This window comes from Rhinoderma darwinii, chromosome 4 (genome assembly GCF_050947455.1).
Source record: "Rhinoderma darwinii isolate aRhiDar2 chromosome 4, aRhiDar2.hap1, whole genome shotgun sequence".
Classification (NCBI taxonomy): domain Eukaryota; kingdom Metazoa; phylum Chordata; class Amphibia; order Anura; family Rhinodermatidae; genus Rhinoderma; species Rhinoderma darwinii.
The window spans coordinates 121276881-121299012 of record NC_134690.1 but is presented as its reverse complement, the minus strand read 5'-3'; the positions used below and the strand labels follow the sequence as shown (position 1 = coordinate 121299012).

General features: G+C 40.4%; 1 protein-coding gene across 2 annotated transcripts in view; it reads left to right on the top strand.

The window, feature by feature from the left end:
- GPR149 (G protein-coupled receptor 149) overlaps positions 1–8261 on the top strand; it is a 181321-nt gene extending 173060 nt beyond the window's left edge. For both annotated transcript variants that reach the window (XM_075861525.1, XM_075861524.1), the window contains exon 4: positions 6160–8261. In XM_075861525.1, the coding sequence (XP_075717640.1) occupies positions 6160–6729 (570 nt within the window). In that variant the 3' untranslated portion in view covers positions 6730–8261. The remainder of the gene's footprint in view (positions 1–6159) is intronic.
- The last annotated feature ends 13871 nt before the right edge of the window (positions 8262–22132 follow it).

Here is a 22132-nt window from a genome sequence, read left to right as displayed (position 1 = left end):
CCTCATTTTGTGGGTTCACAGCAACAGCTTCAGAATGCAAATGCCAGACCTGGAATCAACTCCAGACCTTTTACCTGATTAATTGATGATAGATTAATGAGGGAATAGCCCATGCAGCCCATTAAATAGCTTTTGAGATAATTGTCAAATTAGAGAAGACTTCACGACCACAAGGTGCAAATCATTAATCAGCCTCAAAAATAGAAAGACCAGATTAGACTTTGCCAAACAACATTTAAAGAAGCCAGGACAGTTCTGGAACAGCATCAAACTAAGATCAACCTGTACCAGAATGATGGGAGGAAGAAAGTATGGAGAAGGCTTGGAATGGCTCATGATCTAAAGCACACCACATCCTCTGTAAAACATGGTGGAGGCAGTGTGATGGCATGGGCATGCATGGCTGCCAAAGGCACTGGGTCACTTGTGTTTATTGATGATGTGACTGGAGACAGAAGCAGCCGGATGAATTCTGAAGTTTTCAGGGAATTACTTTCTGCTCAGATTCAACCAAATGCAGCAAGGTTGATTGGACGTCGCTTCACAGTACAGATGGAAAATGACTCAAAACATACTGCGAAAGCAACCCAGGAGTTTTTTAAGGCAAGGAAGTGAAATATTCTGCAATGGCCAAGTCAATTACCAGATCTCAACCCGATCGAGCATGCATTTCACTTGAAATGAGGAGGCTGTGTAGAAAAATGGCTGCAATTTCTAAACGTTTCACAGGATATTTTTGTTCAACCCCTAGAATTAAACCCGAAAGTCTACACTTCAATTGCATCTCAGCTGTTTCATTTAAAATCCAATGTGGTGGTATGCAGAGCCCAAATCATGAAGATTGTGTCACTGTCCAAATAATTCTGGACCTAACTGTATATGTGTATATATATATATATATATATATATATATATATATATACACACACATGCTGAAATACATACATATATATATATATATATATATATATATATATATATATATATATATATTTATCTTTGTGTAAATGTGTGTAGAGTTTGGGGGGATATAATAAATCTTTGTTCAGAGATTGGAATGGGGGAATCGTACCATTTCTTTTATACTGTTGGGGTGTACAGTGAGGCACACTATTATACATCTGTACAGTGGTAGCTGAGGTGCTGTGCAGCCGATGACTGAGGTGTCGTCACAAGATAATAGGCAGAGAAGGATGTGCTGTCCTGTGTTGGGAATGATGCATGCTGAGATTTTTACTTTAATTTTTGACATTTCCCGCCGACACAGGCCTACGGAGAGAGCGCTGCTACTGGAGCCTGGCAAGTTGGAGAGGCTACATAACTCATATATTATTTACTTTACTTGTCCTCATTACAATTCATTAGTGCTTTTCTTATTGTCTAGAGCACTTTTGAAATTGTATGCTGATAGTGGCCAACCCCTTTAAAGGCCTTTCTCTATATCTTTTTCTCTAGCCTTTCAGCTGTATTAACAATATTTTTATAAAAATAGATTTAGGTGTTAAGCATCTTCTTACTATGGATACACACCTCAATACAGATGAGATCTTAAAAAGAATAAACCCTAGTATTAAAGGGGATGGGCACTAATACTAAATACTAAAGAGTGTAAGCATATTCAGTGCTAATACTTTGTAATACAGTATATTGATAAACATCTGTCACTGGGGATATGTCACAAATGCCTGATAGGTGAGGGTCCTACCTCTGGGACCCTCACCTATCAGATTGGGAGTCTGGTGACCCCAATTTACTAATTCCCGGCCACTGCAGTCTGCACACAGTTCAATGGAGAGCTGGCGGCACTTGCACGCTGCCCTTCCCATCAAAGTCTATGGAAGTTATTGAAAGAGCCGAGCACTAATTTTTAGTTTTTAATGGCAAATGCCATCAATTGGCTTCAGAAAGCCTCCATTCCATCAGGTTTTACATTGTTTTTAACAGGAAGAATAGTTGCAACTAATTTAGGCTCTATCCATCTCCCTCCTCTCCCTTTTTTGTAGCTGCCTTCAGCTCCAAATTATATGGTAAAGCTTTGAAGCCCTATATATTATTAGCATATATCCCCATCAAAAGGTTTGTCCCATTAGGAGAACCTCTCCCTTAAAAAGACAGTCTATCCAGTGCAGATACAGCTACTAAAACCTCTGGTAATCTGCTGGGGGAAGCTGTAGATGAACACACATTTCTTCTGCAGTGTCAAGTGAATGGGGGATCATGTAATGTATGGTCTCGTATCTATTTGATAGGACAACCCCTTTAAAGTGGATCTGTCAGAATTTTTTGCTGCTCTTTCTGAGGACAGCATAAAGTAGTGACACACGTTATTGGTTAATGTGCAGTAGTTTCTGAGCACTTACAGGCTATATTTGTGAGGCACAGCCAGCACGGCAGGCATCGAGTCTAATGATATGAATTATATTCACAGTTATTTACATATTTCTCCATATTCACAGTAATAAGGAATATCAAGCATTTTACCGCAAATATAATCTGTAAATTCTCATAAACTACTGAACATTAAATGGACACTAACTTTTCACACAACTTAGTATACCTGGCATATATATATTAACTTTGTAATTTAATTACGGATAACAATTGTGTTGCTTTATCCATGCAACGTAGGTTTAGATAGCACTGGGTGATTCAGTATAAGGGTATGTTCACACGCAGTGGTTTCAGACGTAATTTGGGCCGTTTACACCTCGAATTATGCCTGAAAAAACTGCATCATTACGCCTCCAAACATCTGGCCATTGCTTGCAATGGGATTTACGGTGTTCTGTTCCCACGAGGCGCAATTTTACGTGTCATTTTAAAAATACGGCGCGTAAAAAGACACCGCGTCAAAAGAAGTGCAGGTAATTTCTTGGGACGTTTTTGGAGCCGTTTTTCATTGACAACATTGAAAAACAGCTCCAAAAACGACCGTAAAATACGCTGCGAAAAACGCGAGTTGTTACAAAAACGTCTTAAAATCAGGAGCTGTTTTCGCTTGAAAAAAGCTCCGTATTTTCAGACATTTTTGAGTTTGCATGTGAACATACCCTATGGGTGCATGAATAGGGGCCCAAACCTCTATAGACTGTAGAAAGTATTACACACACCAGTAGGGATAATTTTGCAGGTAAAATCTTTCATCCCTCATACCAGGGTGCAACATTTCTGGACCAGCACGGACCTTTCTCAAGCACTTCTATATACTGGTAGGACGGTGTGACTGCGCAAAGAATAGCAATATACTGCTATTCTTTGCAATGACATGCTGCCCATACAAATCTATGGAGAAGGCAGGGGGAGCAGAGAGAGAAGGACACAGACAAATGTGCTGCAGCTTCCTGGTAAGGGTTTTATCTCACTCCAGTGCTGGATTCTCAGCTACACTGCTCATTGCTGCTATATAATGTTCCCTATGCTGCTGCAGCTTCTATTTCTATATGTAATAGAGATAGGAGTGCAGAATTAATTCTCCTCTATTCTCCTCTTCTATGTGAGCTGTGTATAGGAGACATGATAGCAGTGAGGCTCCACCCACAAGCTCAAGGAAAATTGAGATAGAGCTTGCAGAAGGGGAAACTGATCAAAAATGCAGAATACATGTCATATAATGGGCATAAATAGTGTTATTCCTCATGTACACACATATGACAGCTTATTCTGAAAAGTCACCTGAAAGGTTAGGTAGGCTTTAATGCTGAAATCAGCATATCTGTCACTATTTTATGCTGCTCTCAAACAGGGCAACATAAAAATCTGACAGTTCTGCTATAGGTCCCAAGACGCTCTTGTCACAATCACAGATAGGTGCACTTGTGCTCTAACATGCTGCCATACCAGCTTTCATTGTTTCTTTGTAGCAGGTTGTTTATCCTACCTATTTACCAGATGTTATATAGGGGTTGTCTGGGCATTTTTTATTGATAGCCTATCCTTAAGAAAGGTCATCAATATTATATAGGTTGGGGTCCAACTCCTGGCAACCCCACCGATTAACTGACTGAAGGGGCCATGGCATTTGCCGCTGTGGCCTGTACAGTGTTTACCAGGCACAGCAACATACAATTCTGTAGCGGCTGTAACTAGGATTGCATTCAGTCTCATTAAGGCCGGATTCACACGAGTGTGTGCGTTTTGCGCGCGCAAAAGGCACTTAACAGCTCCGTGTGTCATGATCATATGGTGCGCGGCTGCGTGCTTTTCGCGCAGCCGCCATCATTATGATACTCCGTTTGTATGTTTGTAAACAGAAAAGCACGTGGTGCTTTTCTGTTTTCATTCATACTTTACACTGCTGTTGCGCGAATCACGCGCGTCCCATGGAAGTGCTTCCGTGTGGTGCGCATGATTTTCACGCACCCATTGACTTCAATGGGTGCGTGATGCGCGAAATACGCACAAAGAACGGACATGTCGTGAGTTTTACGCAGCGGACTCACGCTGCGTAAAAATCACGGACTGTCTGCACGGCCCCATAGACTAATATAGGTCCGTCCGAGGCGCGTGAAAATCACACGCGTTGCACGGACGTATTTAACGTTCGTCTGAATAAGCCCTAACTTGAATAGGACTGGAACTGCAATCCCAGGCACAGCCTGTAATGTCGGGGTAGGGAGACAGACAGGTGAGCCCTAATCTACCTGCCACTCAGTCCCTGCCTAATTGCACGGCCCGTCCTAGGCGACGGCGTACAACTGGGCGACGGTCCCTACCCTCAATATGTGCACAACAGACAAGGGTACACAGAAGCTAAGGGAAATGGGGCAGTTGCCCACGGCAACACCATGTGCAACAAGAGTAGTGAACGAGCCGAGTCAAACCAGGAGTGTACGAGGTACCAAACGCAGAGCAGGAGCGTAGTCAGTAAATCCACGGTCGATATGAAGCAGAGGTCAGTAGTATTAGCAGGAACAGCAGAGCCAGGAAACAATAGAGAATCACAGGCAAAGACATGAAGCAAATTAAGGTATACATAGACCGAGGGCGGGAGCTAGAACCGTCTGGCCAGGTTGTGATAGGTTCGCCCACTCCTCAGGTTACCAGCCTGAGTGATAGCAGCTCGAGTCACTCTATCAGACCTAGGAGCAGATGCAGACTGATTAACCACGGGCGTCGACACAGAAGCTGTGTCTGGCAGATCCTTTACACAGCCGCTACTGAAGTGTATGGTGCTGTACCTGGTAAACATTAAAGAGACCATGGCTTCATCAATCAGCTGATCGGTGGGAGTGCCGGGAGTCGTCCCCACCCCCCGATCTACTATTGATGGCCTATCCTAAGCATAGGCCATCAATAAAAAAAATGCCTCTTTATTGTACGGCTGCTCCAAAATTCCCTCTATTTTGACCCCAGATCTCTGTTGTCAAACTTTTAGTCACAAAATCAACTTGTTGGGACAACCGCCTCACAATAATAGGATATAACAGTGTAAAATTTAGGTTGATACCATATTAGGCTGTGTTCACACGCTGTAGTCATACTATCATTTTTTTGCCACAATTTTATTTCTTACAAAATAGGTGCAAGTAACACCTAAATGTATTCATTTTATATAGTATCTTGTTACTGTTGTAAAGGACCGTACTGTCAAAAATTACTGCGCAAAAATAGCAATGCACATAGCACCCCCTACAGCCTTTCAAAGTGTACAACAATCCAAGAAGAGATAGCACTGCTGACTTTTTTTTTTTTTAATTAATCTTATCCATACGGCATTGATAGCAGCAATATAAGAATGGAGCTAGACATTGAATTTAGTCCCATACCTGAAGGCATCAGCCATGTATTGTGACATTATGGCCCATAGAAATGAATCTCATTGTACAATTAACTTGAGTGCAGCGTATCCGTGATGTCAACGCTAGGACAACAAAATTAAATAGGGAGATCATCTTGGCTGCAGGATAGTCACAAGGCATCTTTTTTCTTTGTAGGCAAAACCAGGAGTAGATTATTAATAGACGGAAAGTATAGTAGGAGAGACTTACATTACTCCTCTATCCTGGATCAGCTCCTAACTTTAATTGAAAAAACTACACTGTATGAACAAGGCCTTAGAGCAGATTAAAATAGACTGGTTATATTAGTTTTAATACAAAATTGTAATTAATTAATTATTGTAATAATTAATAATGACTGTTTAACTGTTTTCTTTTCCAGCGTTTTGGAGGAGCATTGGCCATACCACTGTGTGCTTTCCAAGGAACAGTATCCCTTCAAGCACCCACTGGAAAAACTCTTTCCTTGTCTACTTATGAAGTAAGCAGCGAAGGTCAAAAAATTACACCTACATCTAAAAAGATTGAAGTGTATCGGTCAAAAAGTGTGGGCCATGAGCCAAGCAAGGAAGACTCTCCCACCCAGTTTCCAGATACCAATGTCAAGATACATCTTGAAGTTCTGGAAATTTGTGACAACGAAGAAGCAATGGACACTGTATCTATTATCAGCAATATAAGTCAATCTTCTACTCAAGCCCGTTCTCCTTCACTGCGATACTCGCGCAAAGAGAACCGATTCGTTTCTTGTGACCTGGGAGAAACGGCCTCTTATTCCCTTTTCATTCCAACCAATAACCCAGACAGTGACATAAACATTTCTATTCCAGATACTGTTGAAGCTCATCGTCAGAACAGTAAACAGCAGAATTTGGAGAGAGATAGCTACCAAGAAGAGATACAATTGCTGAACAAAGCTTACAGGAAACGGGAGGGAGATAGGGACAGTTAAGATGGAAACATACTCAGAATATGAACTTATCTGTACTTCTGTATTCACACTAATTTGTCTAGTAAATGGAACAGCTGAATGTCTTAATTGATTGCTTTGTACTTATTTTTTTGTTTCTTGCAGTACAAAACAAAAGCTTTGAAATGTCAGGCATTATCGAGAACTTTATATCATTATATTAAGAGTGTAGCATTAAAAATTAGAAGTTTTGTGCCATTAATAAAAAGAAAAAAAAACCAACTAATTATTGTACATATATCTATTGCCAACCTGTTGAATGAAAGAGAAACAGAACATTACATGTGATGAAAAGAATCTTAGGCAGTGGCGGTAACCAATATATCAGCATTGTACTAGCAGTAATATTATACAACGAATATGTGCTTACTACAATATAGTTTTAACCACAAAAGTTTCAAGATTTCATCTAATGCAAAGAGCTGAAATAATGGATTTTTCCCTGTGTGGAGAAAGTTTAGATATTTAGAAGGTGGTAACAGCAGCATGGATTGTGAAGGTGTGGGGGGAAGGAGAGGGTCACAAGAGGAAGTGGGAGACTCATGCCCTGTTATGTCTATGGGCAAATTGAAATTGAAATGTTTCTAGATTAAAATGTTTCAAATTGTGAAATTATGTAAATTAGTAATGGAAGTGATAATCTAATTGGGATCAACTTTTAGAAATGCTAAACAACAATATTGATAATGTGAAGCGCTACTTAGTACATGATGCTTTAAATCCTTGACTAAAATATTTACAATACATTTCAATTTAATTCAACTAAATAATTCCAGTAGACTTCCAAAAGAAACATTCGAAGAGGACCTATCAGCTATTCTGACATGTCTATTTTAGTAAATGCTTACATTCGCCATGAAAAAAAAATTCTGGACAATCGTTATGGTACAGCTCCTCTGTTCTTCCTAGAAATAAATGAATACATTGATAACGGTTTGTTACCATACCCCCCCTGTTAATAGGTTGTGTCACTACACATTCTGACACTATTAGTACTGATTCAGGGGTCAGAGTGTGTAGGGACACCCCCAATTTAAAGTGTCATGGTAACACTGAGTCAACAATTTATTCATACATTTCCAGAAGGAAAAATAGAGGAACGACACAATGCTTTCTTAGAAAAACGAGTTCCAAGAAAAGATGCTTCAGAATTATTAATTCATGAGGTATAAAAGAGATTACTAAAACAGCCATGTCAGGAGACCTCAGCAAATAGTTTAAGCAACAGATTATCTGATGGCTATTTGGCGATGTGGGAACCTGCTGTACATATGGATGAGTTGTGAGATTGCTTACTATTAATAAATAAACCTAAAATCCTCATTTATTGTAATGCATTTCAATTCTAAATTTGCATCTTCCTTAGGCAAGGATATACATGCTACATACGAAAACAACACATAAAAAAAGTATGAAAAGAGCAGTGGAATCATTAAAGGGAATATATCCCCTATATTATTATTTTTTTAACTAAATAAAATAAGATAGTTAAACATATAGTATTCTTTTTTCTAATCTGGTTTTATTCTATTTTCTGTACATACAGTACTGTGCAAAAAGTTTCAGGCAGTTGTGGAAAAACGCTGCAAAGTAGAATGCTTTCAAAAATAGAAGTGTTAATAGTTTTTTTTAAGCAAATAACAAAATACGAAATGACTGAACAGAAGAGAAATCTAAATCAAATCAATATTTGGTGTGACCACCCTATGCCTTCAAGACAGCATCAATTCTTCTAGGTACGCTTGCACACAGTTTTTGAAGGAACTCCACACGAAGGTTGTTCCAAACATCTTGAGGAACAACCAAAGATGTTCTGTGAGTGTATACTTCCTCAAATCCGTCTGTCTCTTCATGTAATCCCAGACAGACTCGATGATGTTAAGATCAGGGCTCTGTGGGTGCCATATCATCACTTCCAGGGCTCCTTGTTCTTCTTTACTCTGAAGATAGTTCTTAATGACATTGGCTGTAGGTTTGGGGTCGTTGTCCTGCTGCAGAATAAATTTGGAGCCAATCAGATGCCTCCCTGATGGTAATGCATGATGGATAAGTATCTGCCTGTATTTCTTAACATTGAGGACACCATTAATCCTGACCAAATCCCCAAATTCATTTGCTAAAATGCAGCCCCAAACTTACAAGGAATCTCCACCATGCTTCACTGTTACCTGCAGACACTCATTATTGTACGGCTCTCCAGCCCTTAGTCGAACATGCTGCTTTCTGTTACAGCCAAATATTTAAAATTTTGACTCATCTGTTAAGAGCACCTGCTGCCACCCCATTTCCATTGTTTTCGTGCATAATTGGGTTGCTTGGCCTTGTTTCCACGTCGAAGGTATGGCTTTTTGGCTGCAATTCTTCCATGAAGACCACTTCTGGCCAGACATCTCTGAACAGTAGATGGGTGTACCTGGGTCCCACTGGTTTCTGCCATTTCTGAGCTGACACTGGCAGCTGGCAATATTCCGATTTCGAAGGGAAGTAAGCATGATGTGTCTTTGATCTGCTGCACTAAGTTTCCTTGGCCGACCAGAGCATCTAAGGTCCTCAACTTTGCCCGTTTCTTTGTGATACTTAAAAATATCTTGTACAGCACATCTTGAGTCCCCAGTCTGCTTTGAAATCTTTGCGTGAGAAAGACCTTGCTGATGCAGTATAACTACTTTGTGTATTGTTGCTGTGCTCAGTCTTGCCATGGTGGACCTGTAACATGAAACGGTCTTCCACAACCTCATCTTTGTAGCAGAGTTTGGCTGTTTCTCACACAGTTGTAAGCCTCCTAACAGCTGTTTCTGAAACAGTTAATGACGTGTTTCAACCTACATATGAAAATGATGATCATTATCCCGTTTGGTATAATTGGTTAATCATACACCTGACTATAATCCTACAAAATCTATGACTTTGGGCAAGTGTGCCTAGAAGAATTGCTGCTGTTTAAAAAGGCAAAGGGTGGTCACACCAAATATTTATTTGATTTAGATTTTTCTTCTGTTCATTCACTTTGTATTTTGTTAATTGATGATAAAAAAACTGTTGACACTTCTATTTTTGAAACCATCCTTACTTTGCAGCATTTTTCCACAACTGCCTAAAACTTTAGCACAGTACTGTAAATATGGGGGGGGGGCATCTTTTTCTGAGAAGGTGCTATGCTTGGTTAACATCTTTTAGAGATATGCTTTACAGCAGCCACATAAATCATAGGAAACTGTAGTCTGGAGATGACCCATTAACTTCTATGGGAGAATGTTCCAGGCATGCTCTGTAACCTGTGCAGATAGGGGGAGGAGGGGAGCTGTGATCATCACCTATTGTCAATGGTGGATCATGTGTTATCTATATATACAGTATGTGTTGTATTTCATTGTAATCCTGCCTGTGATGATAATGAGATGATTACTGAGAAGTAACCTCTACAGAGCAGTAGGTATCAGTCCATTATAAGACTCAGTGGCCAAAAGAAAAAAATTAAAAGATTTCAAGATGTTTTATATTATAGATAATGACATGGAAAATAAAAACAATTCTTAAAAAATATGTTTAACAAAAACTTGCTTTAAACAATAGATCATTTTCTTATGACACATTCCCTTTAATACTGTTAATACATTGAAATCAATAATAAAATAGTAGGCAGTATGCTTCTCAGCTTCCCCTAGTGGTGGCTGCAGGGAGGCAAAATAATTTATCAAACTAATATATTAATGGAGCTTCAACTGCCACGAAGATATGTTAAGAAATTGAACTAAATGTTGTTAAAAGATGGATATTCACTTTAAATTAGAGAATCTACAAGCTGGCCTCATAATTGTGACCTACTGATTGTATTCGCAGCTTAACGGACTCTTGAAGTGCTAAACAGAGAAAGACAATATAAAGGATGTATCCTTAACTCATTCAAAATAAATTTTTCGAAACATTTTCGCTGGGCGAGAAAGTTTCTGCACAAAAGTACTCTTGAAGATTCTGATTTTCTGAGAGTGCTCGTTGACAGACAGAGTGTCTCTTTCGCATGTAGAATGCAATGAGCAAAAGATTTACCCTTATCGCCACCTTGGGAACCATTTAGTGACAGATGCCATTTAACTTACAAAGTCATACTAGAAGATGTGGGGGGAAAATTGAGGCATTCTGAATAACAATTTGAAATAGGTAATCTTATTAAAGATTGCCTTGTCTTATACTAAGCAGTAGAGAGGACATATATTTTTGATAACCACATTCCTGTCTTTAGAGAACCTTCCATTCTGATGCATTTATGTACTATGGAGTCGAAAGCCAGATGTCCATCTCTGGCTAGGGTATAGGGATTGCCCTACTTTAATAAGCATGTAGGACAGAGTTGCTAGTAATCTATTTTACAGATTTATGTTTGCATGATATCTAATACTAGGAAGAAATCAGATGTAATGTTTTTCAAAGGATATATATATATATATATATATATATATATATATATATATATTAGGAAAATGTTAGTTCTACAATTAAAATGAATTCTACAATCTCTTTCATATGACTAATTGCAATGCCTCTTTTGGCAACCAATTGTTTTCAATTACTCTAATGCATCTAAAATAAAAGATAAAGCAACTTTAATAATCCTTATAAAAAATGTCCTGCCATTTTGTGTTTACAGTTCCTATGCAGAGCTGTGTCCCCATGGTAACTGTTCGCTCCGGTGTTAATGATTTTACGCTCAGTTTCTGTTACTTTTCGAAAATCAGAATAATACAGCATGCTGCGCTATTCTATCCAGTAAAAAAATAAAAAAAGGATACCTGACAGAAACTTGATAAATCTATTATAAGACAACAAAGGTAAACAAGTAAACAAACAAACAAACAAACAAACAAACAAAAAAAGATCATGTTAGATCCAACATAGGTCCGGTAAAGATGAAAGCCATGACACCATAATCCCTCTTTTACTGTCTGTAGATTAGCAAGAGAATGGATCAGATGGATTAACACAAGACTACAGGGTCAGATCACACACAGGTTTGTAATCTATAACCACGGAGAAAGAGATGTCTGTATAAGAGCTGAATACACAAAGTCATAGGATATTTTTCATCAAGATTATTTAAAAAGGTGACATTTTTTTATTTTAAATGCAATTAAGCAATACAAAAAATGGTTGCAAAAGTGAACATACCTTTAAGTTCTGATAAAGCCCTCCCCTGCCTTTAAATATATTTGTGCATGTTAATGGGAACTGAACGTGTTTTAAATAGATGATCAAAAACTATTTTAATATATGGCACAACTAACAAAATCTATATCCTATTTCAAAGCCGCAGACCCTACTGAAACAGTTAAGTTTTAAAAAGTTACTTAAAGGGGTTGTTTAGTTTGGAAAACCTAGTTTCATATAACCTATTATGGAATTCTGAGTTAATAGTGTGGAATCCACTGTTCAGGACCCTCATTTCTGGGCCAAAGTAAAGAGCAGTCATAAAGAGCGTCTCTCACTCTGGATAACCTATCCTGTCCTGCATTACACAGGCAACCCACTAATTTTAATGGGATCTGTGTAATGCTTAATTTTCCCTGTGGAGGTGCTGCAGGGAAATTTAACGCTACCTAACATGCTTCCCCACAGATTACAGGTGATTGCTGGTTGTCACAGCAGTGGGATACTATGTGCTTATAGCCATGGAACCCTTCTAAAAGTAGGTATTTTCCAACGGGGGAAAACCCCTTTAAAAGCAAGAGACATTTCTATTGTAGATTTTACTCATTTAAAAAAGAAATAGTTAATTAAAATAAACCTGCAAACCATTTCTGTTATCCTCTTAGATTTACTAAAGTTAAACAGCCTTGTTATGTCACTAGAGCCGATGTCTAATTTAATTGATAAAAAAAAAGTTTTTCGTTTTTTTTCTATGTAAAGCCTGATCATAAAAGACCTTTCTTTTTCCTGTGGCAAATGTAGTATAAAATGTACAGCTGGAACGAATTAGACCATATTGCAAATTAGCCTTAAATGTCAGCAATGAACGCTTAAAGCAGAATTCTGTGTACTCTCTAGGTGTTCACCACAGCGCACACGTTTGTAGAGGCATCTGCTTTGTACACTGTGCCATGTGGAATAGAGAGCCAATAGCAAATAAACAATTCACTGCCGGCATGTATGTAGTTATAATATTTCTTGGCACACGGCTTTAAGCTTCTACTATGACCCATTCTGTGTTGTTGATGTATAAAATAATAACAATAAAAGTACCTTGTACCTTTGATCAAATTTTTTGGGTTAAACGGATTTATATGTTAAAGTTCATCTCCACTCAATTAATAAAACTTACATGCACAAATGACTATTCCTAATATCTTAGTCTGTACAGTTTTAGGCCTCGTGGATACGGCCATGTTACAGCCTTATACATCTTCCGAGTTATACAGAGCCGTAATACAGATCTTATAGTCTATGGTGCCTCATTTATCTCCATTTGTCTCCTATTTCAGGGAAAAACAAAGAGATGGATCCAGCGCTGTGTCCTTGAGGTTTGTTTAAAATCGGAAACTATTTCCAAGTTTTAATGAAAATTTATATAAAAACAGGTAGCATTACAGATAGATATTCTCAAGTAAGTAGTAGGATTTATGGCAGTGTGAGCGGTGCCTACGCGTTTCTGACGCATGCAGCGTCCTTAGTCATGGCTTCAGAAGCCGACACGAGGACCCGCGCGCAAGTCTACACATGCGATAAGGTGAGCTGGAGGAATCCTCCCAAACTTTTTTTCTCCTATTTCACACAGAGGCTTACATAGTGTTTTTTTCTGCAATATTCCATATAGATACAGATTCAGACGCATGGCTTCTAAGAAAGAAGGTCTCCGAAATACGGTATTGTACAGAGTACCATACAGCAGCCATTTTGAGGGGCTTTTGTCTTTGTTTTACAAGTCATCCACCAACATTCAAGTATACCATGCCTCTTCAATGACATGGGTGCTCAGCCAAATACCCAAGGTGAGTACTTTGTCCCAAGCAGTACCGTTTCTGACTGCAAAAAGGGAGCATTTGGCAGACATTTCCACCACATCCCTGCACTATCTCATCTGTAATAAAACGGATGAGTGCAGGAAGAGGATGTTCCATTCACCAGTCACCGTGGAGTTCTCACATGTCACTTTCTAGCTACTGAGAGTAAAGAAGAAGAGGATTAGGAACATGACGCAGGTAAGTGTGTTGTATTTTACTCTGGAGCCGGCATTATGAGGACAACTCAGTATTCTCTTGTGGATATGATCAGCAGGGGTATAGTAGGTGTGACCAGAATATGGAAGGTATATTTTATTTCTACACTTGTCACCCATGCTGTGTAAGTCACACACACACCTATTTATCTATTCCCATGTCATGTTGAGCCTCACACGAAAACTGTGGTGACTCCCGCCGTTCACTTACCTCCAGTCGACATCGTCCTTCCCACACTGCCCCTCTGCTTCTGACACAGTGTCTGGCGGCCCCTCTAGCTGTGTACTGACAATTTCTTTATTCTCCCAGTTATCCCTGGGCTTTAAAAGGCCTTCCCGCTCTAGAACACATTGCTAGAGCTATTTGATTCTCTTGTGTACCTGTGTGTTCCAAGATCATCTTTGCTTTCTAGTGTTTGAAATCCTGTGTACCGACCTTTGCCTGTTTTTTGACCGTGCCTGCTGTCTGCCCTGACCTTTAGCTACATTTACCGTGACGAATCTATGCGGTCTGCCCTGACCATTAGCTACGTTAACCATAACAGACCTCTGCAGCCTGCTCTGGCCTATTGCTATCGGGACCATTCTGCACCCATTACGTCAGCCGCCCCCAAGGGAGACTACTCAGGGGGTACAATTACAAAAAGGAGACCCTGGTAGTTGGCGGGCACTTTACCAACATATAACGACTGGATGCCAACCTGCAGAAAAACCCTATTTCTCAACTACCAGGACACATGAATTGGGAAGTTGGGTAGTAAGTGACATGCATTCATGTACTCCGGGGGTAGTGACCTGGGGTTTTCCTGCAGTGATGTCCACATCCCTGTACAGGGGTTAAAAGGTGAAGATCAGGGGTTCCCTTAGACTCTGCTCCCAGAGTAGTTTCAAGTAAAAATCCATTGGTAACAAGGTGGGTTTACACCGCCCACTGCTGGCCCAGTTACCGCACATTCCTCGGGCTCTGTGACAAAAACGTAGAGAAGCGCACCTTTTTCTTGTTCCATCTTCTTTCTTTGTCCAAATCTGTCAGCCTCAAAGTGTTAAGGGGGTTTTACACTGGGCGATTATCGGGCTGACAAGCGCTCAAAGAACGCTCGTTGCCGATAATTGCCCTATGTAAACAGGGCAGCGATCAGCAGATGAATGAGAAAACTCTTGATCAGCTGCTGGTCGTATCATTTTAAAAAACTAAAATATTATAGTTGCCGGCAGCACATGTCCCTGTTTTTGTAGTGTAATACAGCACTTTTTTTTTTTAATATATTGAAATATGTGAAAATATTTGCTTTAACAACCCGCCAAGACTAGATAGTGATTGCTGTAAATTCCATACAGGATAACATGATAGAACAAATGGGTGCGGAAGTCATCTTTTGTAAATGTCTCTTTATATTAAATATCTGCAGGCAAAATTGGTGGAACTCAATAAAAGAAATAAAATGCTTCTTTGTTTTTATCTCACCAAGGATCAAGCACATAGTACCCTAAATACTGTCAGAACTAATTCCACAGGAACAAGACAAATAGCATTCATAATATATTATACTCTAGAGAACAGAGATGTGACTCATATCATTTGCTTCTAAACACTTTAATTTCAAAGGTTGCCAGGCAACTACACAGATGCCAGTGAAAAAAGCGCAAATCATTGTTAAATGGAATTGTCACCTTTTATTTTTCTACTTCGCTATGTCCTTCATCAGATTAACAGTATAGTCAGCGTCCCATCTTTCCTTATTTTCCTTAGCTATTATAAGGTAAACCGACAGAGCATTTTAAGGTAAAGAAAAGCTTAAAGAGGTTGTCTGAGAGTGTAGCATTTTAAAACCGCCCTCCTCCCCATCAAAGCAGCCTTACAAAAAAACAAGATCCCTTTTCTATATTCTTAATTTTCGCATTTTCATGCCTTTCCCCATTGCTGGTTCCATGAGATCCCTTTTCTCCTTCTTATAAAAGTAGTGCAATTACGTAACGGCCGTGCTATTTCGAAGGGTGGCGGTGGAATAAAATATATGCTAAACTCCCATCTATCTTTGCATAAGAAACATGGCAATTGCAATTAGGGTATGTTCACACGGCTTATTTTCGGCCGTTTTTCGGGCCATAAACGGCCGAAAAATCAGAAGCAGAACGCCTCCAAACATCTGCCCATTGATTTCAATGGGAAAAATTACGCTCTGTTCCGATGCAGCGTTTTTTTACGCAGCTGTTTTTAAAAAAGCCAGCGTAAAAAAATGCCCGTGAAAAAGAAGTGCATGTCACTTCTTGAGCCGTTTTTGGAGCAGTTTTTCATTGACTCCATAGAAAAACAGCTCCAAAAACTGCCTTAAAAAACGCAGCGAAAAACGCAAGTATTCTAAAACGTTTTTTATTAAACGTGAGAACATACCCTTAGAGTATTGTATTGCCGAACAGTTGGCCAAACGAAAATCTATTGGGTAATACACATGGTGTAGTCATAATAACATGAAAACAACGCATAGCAACATAGATTAAGGTGTACTCCCAATTAAGTTGGTAAATTATAGAGGTCCTTAGTGGTAAACATTGTTGTCATAAAATCGAAAAAATTGTCAAGACACTCACTGACATATTTCTCATAGATGTAGTGAATCTTTAACCCTAGAATATAAGGGCTAAAGCTTAGATCTCGGTATCATACTAACCCCCCTACTGATTATCCCGAGCTGTGCCCTTTCAACAGGAAAAGGACAATGTTGTTTTGAACGACTACAGCTCAGGGCAGCAGTGTGACTGCAGAGGAAGCATACTAAAGGCTCTAGCTAAGGCTTGTTAGTGGATAGAGCCACGAGTTGGTCTTGTTCTAAAGCCAAGTATCTTGGGTTTAAAATAAGACCAGGATCGTGGCACTGGTCATGATCTAGCCTGAGCTTGAGTAGGTTTTTGTAAAAGCTGCATTGCAGTTTTCACTTCTGCCTGTGTGAAGAACAGAGGGAAGGGGCAGTGGGGAATGTGATGACAGCAGTGCAGGGTGAGGAGGAGAATATGTCTTCTTTCTTCAGTCCCAGTATGGTTTCATGTAACATGAACTTTTATTCATATTATCACCACACTTATCAGAGAGAATACTTGCTCTCTGATTGTCACATCTTATATATTTGTTTTAATCAATTCTGTGCGCCTAACTAGGCTACTAAATCCACAACCCAACTAAATAAGTAAAGTATTTAGAAACATTTTTACAAAATCCTAAGAATAAAAAGAAAACTTGTTTACACAATAATAAAGAGAATAAAAAAAGGACACATAATTAGTATCATCACATCAGTAACGACCCGTACTATTAACCCCTTCCCCCTGCTTGCATTCTGGGCCCTAATGACCAAGCCATTTTTTACGTTTTTCCATCGTCACATTCGAAGAGCTAAAACTTTTTTATTTTTGTGTCGACATAGCTGTATAAGGTCTTGTTTTTTGCGGGAGAAGTTGTACTTTTTAATAGCACCATTTTGGGGTACATATAATTTATTCATGAACTTTTATAAAAAGATTTTTTGGGGGGGGATAGAAGAAAACCTGAAATTTCACCACTCTTTTTTTGCGTCCTAAATCTACGTAATTTACCATGTGGTATAAATAACACAATAACTTTAATCAGCGGGTTGTTACGATCGCAACGATACTAAATTTGTATAGATTTTGTATGTTTTACTACTTACACAGTAAAAACACTTGTTTTTCAAAATTATTTGTTCTTGCGTCTCCATATTTGAAGAGTCATAACTATTTTATTGTTCCGCCGATGCAGTTGTATGAGGGCTTTTTGTTTGCGAGACAACTTGTAGTTTTTATTGGCACCAGTTGAGATTAGATTAGACTTTTTGATCACTTTTTATCACATTTTTTTTAAGTCAGGATTAACAGAAAACATTAATTTTTCCATTGTTTTTTATTTTATTTTTTACGGCGTTCACCGTGCGGGTGAACTATGCGATCATCCGATCGCTATTATAATACACTGCAATACTTTTTTATTTCAGTGTATTACTGCCTGTCCGTTTAAAACGGACAGGCATCTGCTAGGACATGCCTCTGGCATATCCTAGCAGGCATTCACTACAGGCAGACCTGGGGGCCTTTATTAGGCCCCAGGCTGCCATCGGAGACACAGACACTCGGCGAACTTATCGCCGGGTGTCCGTGGGATGAGAGGGAGCTCCCTCTCTCTCTCCAAAACCACTGCGGTGCTGAATAGCGTGCACCGCATCTGAAGGGTTAAACGGGTGAGATCGATACTAAGGGTATGTTCACACACCCTATTTACGGACGTAATTCGGGCGTTTTAGTCCCGAATTACGTCTGAAAATACGGCTCCAAAGCGTCGGCAAACATCTGCCCATTCATTTGAATGGGCTTTACGATGTTCTGTGCCGACGGTCCTTTTTTTTACGCGCCCGCGTCAAAGAAGTGCCTGTCACTTCTTCAGACGTAAATGGAGCCGTTTTCCCTTGACTCCATGGAAAAACAGCTCCAATTACGTCCGTAATGGACGCAGCGAAAAGCGCTTGCACTTGCCATTACGTCTGAAATTGCGGAGCCGTTTTCTCCTGAAAACAGCTCCGTGATTTCAGACGTAACGGAGGTTGCCGTGTGAACATACCCTAATATCGATCTCACCCGGTCGAGCAGGGACGCCCCCAGCTACCTCTGGCAGCTGAGAGCAGGGAGATTTGACAGTTCCCTGCTCTGTTTACTTTATTCTAAAGCAGCGCCATGGAATGGCGGCGCTGTAGAATAAAGCCCACTAGTGACCGCCGTGAAAAGGCTTATCGGCGGTCATTAAGGGATTAAATTAAAATGTTATTTATATTGCATGGTAAATAAAGTAAAACAAAAAACTAATAAACTATAACGTAACAGCTGTTTTCTCTTCATCTCTGTCTAAGTGTCATACTCTCAAAGTGTCCTGGCAGTTATACATGGCACAGATCTAACATCCATCTCTCTTCTCTTCATACAGATATATAATCCATTTCATTCCTGCATGAACCTCATCCCTGCTGTAGCTGCATTTCAAAAAGCTGAAACTTTTATTTTATGGTATATAATCCATTTCATTCCTGCATGAACCTCATCCCTGCTGTAGCTGCATTTCAAAAAGCTGAAACTTTTATTTTATGGTATATAATCCATTTCATTCCTGCATGAACCTCATCCCTGCTGTAGCTGCATTTCAAAAAGCTGAAACTTTTATTTTATGGTACTCTGCTTTCCTGTCTTGCTATATAGTCTAATGTTATCTCAAAGTTTTGTCAAAGTGTTTGATCGTCGTTAAGTTTTATGATCATCCAGACCTGCTAGTTTGTTTGTTTATCTCTGCATAGCTTTTCACCTCATGTGTCTAGTTGATTTGATTAATAGCTGAACGAGCTTAATTAGGCCTAGATCTGAGCATCTACTCCCCTATAAATTTAGATGTAGCATATGGGGAAGGCACTCGTGCAGGGGGGCACGACGGCAGAAGTCATCTCTGTCTAAGTGTCATACTGTCAAAGTGTCCTGGCAGTTATACATGGCAGTTGCACAGGGTCAGTGACAGGTATGCTGCATTACCAAACCAGACAAACTAGCCCACGCTCTCAATATTAGATTTCTAACTATCTGTAAACAAACATGTTTGCCACCGCTCTCATCATTATAGCTGCTCTTGGTTTTCAATCCTATCGCCCATTTAAGACTTGCCCAAAAACAGTCCACATCAGTCCTTCTCTCCTGGCCTCACCCATGTACAGCTCCCATTCACTATTCACTTTCCTCAGTCAACTTAACCCATCTCATCCCACTGCCCAACATAAAAAACGCTCTCATAAATCACAGAACTATCTGCTGTCTCTCTCCATTCTCCTGCTATTAGCTGCAGGGGACATCTCTCCCAACCCTGGGCCTCCCTTTTCTTCTGCCAAGCTCAACCACTTACCTGCCACACATAGAAACCCTGCAAATCTTCTTACCATTCCTTGTATGTCTTCTCCTGTCTCTTTTAACTGTGCTCTCTGGAACTCTCGGTCCGTGTGCAACAAACTCACCTTTATTCATGACTTATTCCTTTCTAACTCTCTCAACCTTCTGGCTCTTACAGAAACATGGCTACACCTGTCTGACACTGCTTCCCCTGCTGCTCTATCTTATGGTGGTCTCCAGTTCTCTCATGCCCCCAGACCTGAGAACAGGCAGGGTGGAGGAGTAGGTATACTTCTTTCCCCACACTGCACTTTCCAGGTCATTCCCCCGGTCCCCTCACTCACATTTCCCTCTTTTGAAGTCCACACCCTCAGACTCTTTCACCCTTTTTCCCTCCGAGTGGCAGTTGTCTACCGCCCACCGGGCTCACCCCGCCAATTCCTGGATCATTTTGCTGCCTGGCTTCCACAATTTCTATCCTCTGAAACACCCACTCTCATCATGGGTGACTTCAACATCCCCATTGATAACCCAATCTCCTCATCTGCCTCCCAGTTTCTATCTTTAACCTTGTCCCTCAGTCTGTCACAACTTACTAACTCTCCTACACATGAAGACGGGCATTCACTTGACCTGGTCTTCTTCCGGCTCTGCTCAGTTTCTGACTTTATTAACTCTCCTCTCCCGCTTTCTGACCACAATCTTCTCTGCTTTACTATCAAATATTCTCTGCCTCCTCAGGTCATCCCTACGTATCAGACATACAGAAATCTACATGCCATTAACACTGTGAAACTCATAGACAGTCTACAGTCCTCATTGTCCCCTATCTCTTCCCTCTCCTGTCCCAATCTGGCTGCCAAACTTTATAATAACACTCTCAAAAATGCATTGGATGAAGCAGCCCCCACTACACTCCGAACCACCCGACAAAGACGACGACAACCCTGGCACACGCCTCAATCCCGCTTTCTTCAGCGGTGCTTGAGATGTGCCGAACGACTGTGGAGAAAATTGCATTTGGATACAGATTTCCTCCATTACAAATTTATGCTCAAAACTTACAACTCTGCCCTTCACCGCGCCAAACAAGTCTATTTCACTTCTCTCATCTCCACACTATCTAATAATCCAAAACGCCTCTTTGATACTTTTCACTCCCTCCTTAGTCCTAAAGTTCAGACGCCAATCACAGATCTCAGTGCTGAAGACCTGGCCAATTATTTTAAAGTTAAAATTGACAACATCCGGCATGATATTATCTCCCAGTCCCCTAGTAACATCGATCCCCTTCCCCCCCGCACTCCCTCTTCTTCACTCTCAGCATTTGACCCAATAACTGAAGAAGAAGTCTCGAGGCTCCTCTCTTCTTCTCGTCCTACTACCTGCCCTAGTGATCCTGTCCCCTCACACCTCCTCCAGTCCCTTTCCCCAGCTGTCACTAGTCACCTGACTAAAATATTTAACCTCTCTCTTTCCTCTGGTATCTTTCCCTCCGCTTTTAAACATGCCATTATAAACCCATTATTGAAAAAACCAACTCTTGACCCATCCAGCGCTGCCAACTACCGACCAGTCTCTAATGTGCCCTTCATCTCCAAACTCCTGGAACGCTTGGTCTACTCTCGCCTTATCCGCTATCTCTCTGCTAACTCCATTCTTGACCTCTTACAATCTGGTTTCCGCACTCTACACTCCACAGAAACTGCCCTTACTAAAGTCTCAAATGATCTCTTGGCGGCTAAATCGGACGGTAAATCCTCTCTCCTGATTCTTTTGGATCTCTCTGCAGCCTTTGACACTGTAGACCACAAACTCCTACTTAACATGCTCCACTCTATTGGCCTCAAGGACGCGGCTCTCTCTTGGTTTTCCTCCTATCTCTCTGACCGCTCATTCAGTGTGTCATTTGCTGGTTCCACTTCTTCTCCTCTTCCCCTTGATATCGGGGTTCCTCAGGGATCAGTCCTAGGTCCGCTCCTCTTTTCTCTCTACACAGCTCCTATTGGACAAACCATTAGCAGACTTGGCTTCCAGTACCATCTCTACGCTGATGACACCCAATTATATACCTCTTCCCGTGACATCACCCCTGCTCTAATACAGAACACCAGTGATTGTCTGTCCGCTGTCTCTAACATCATGTCCTCTCTCTATCTGAAACTGAATCTTTCTAAAACTGAGCTCCTTGTGTTCCCACCATCTACTAACCTCCCTAAACCTGATGTCTCCATCTCTGTGTGTGGCACTATC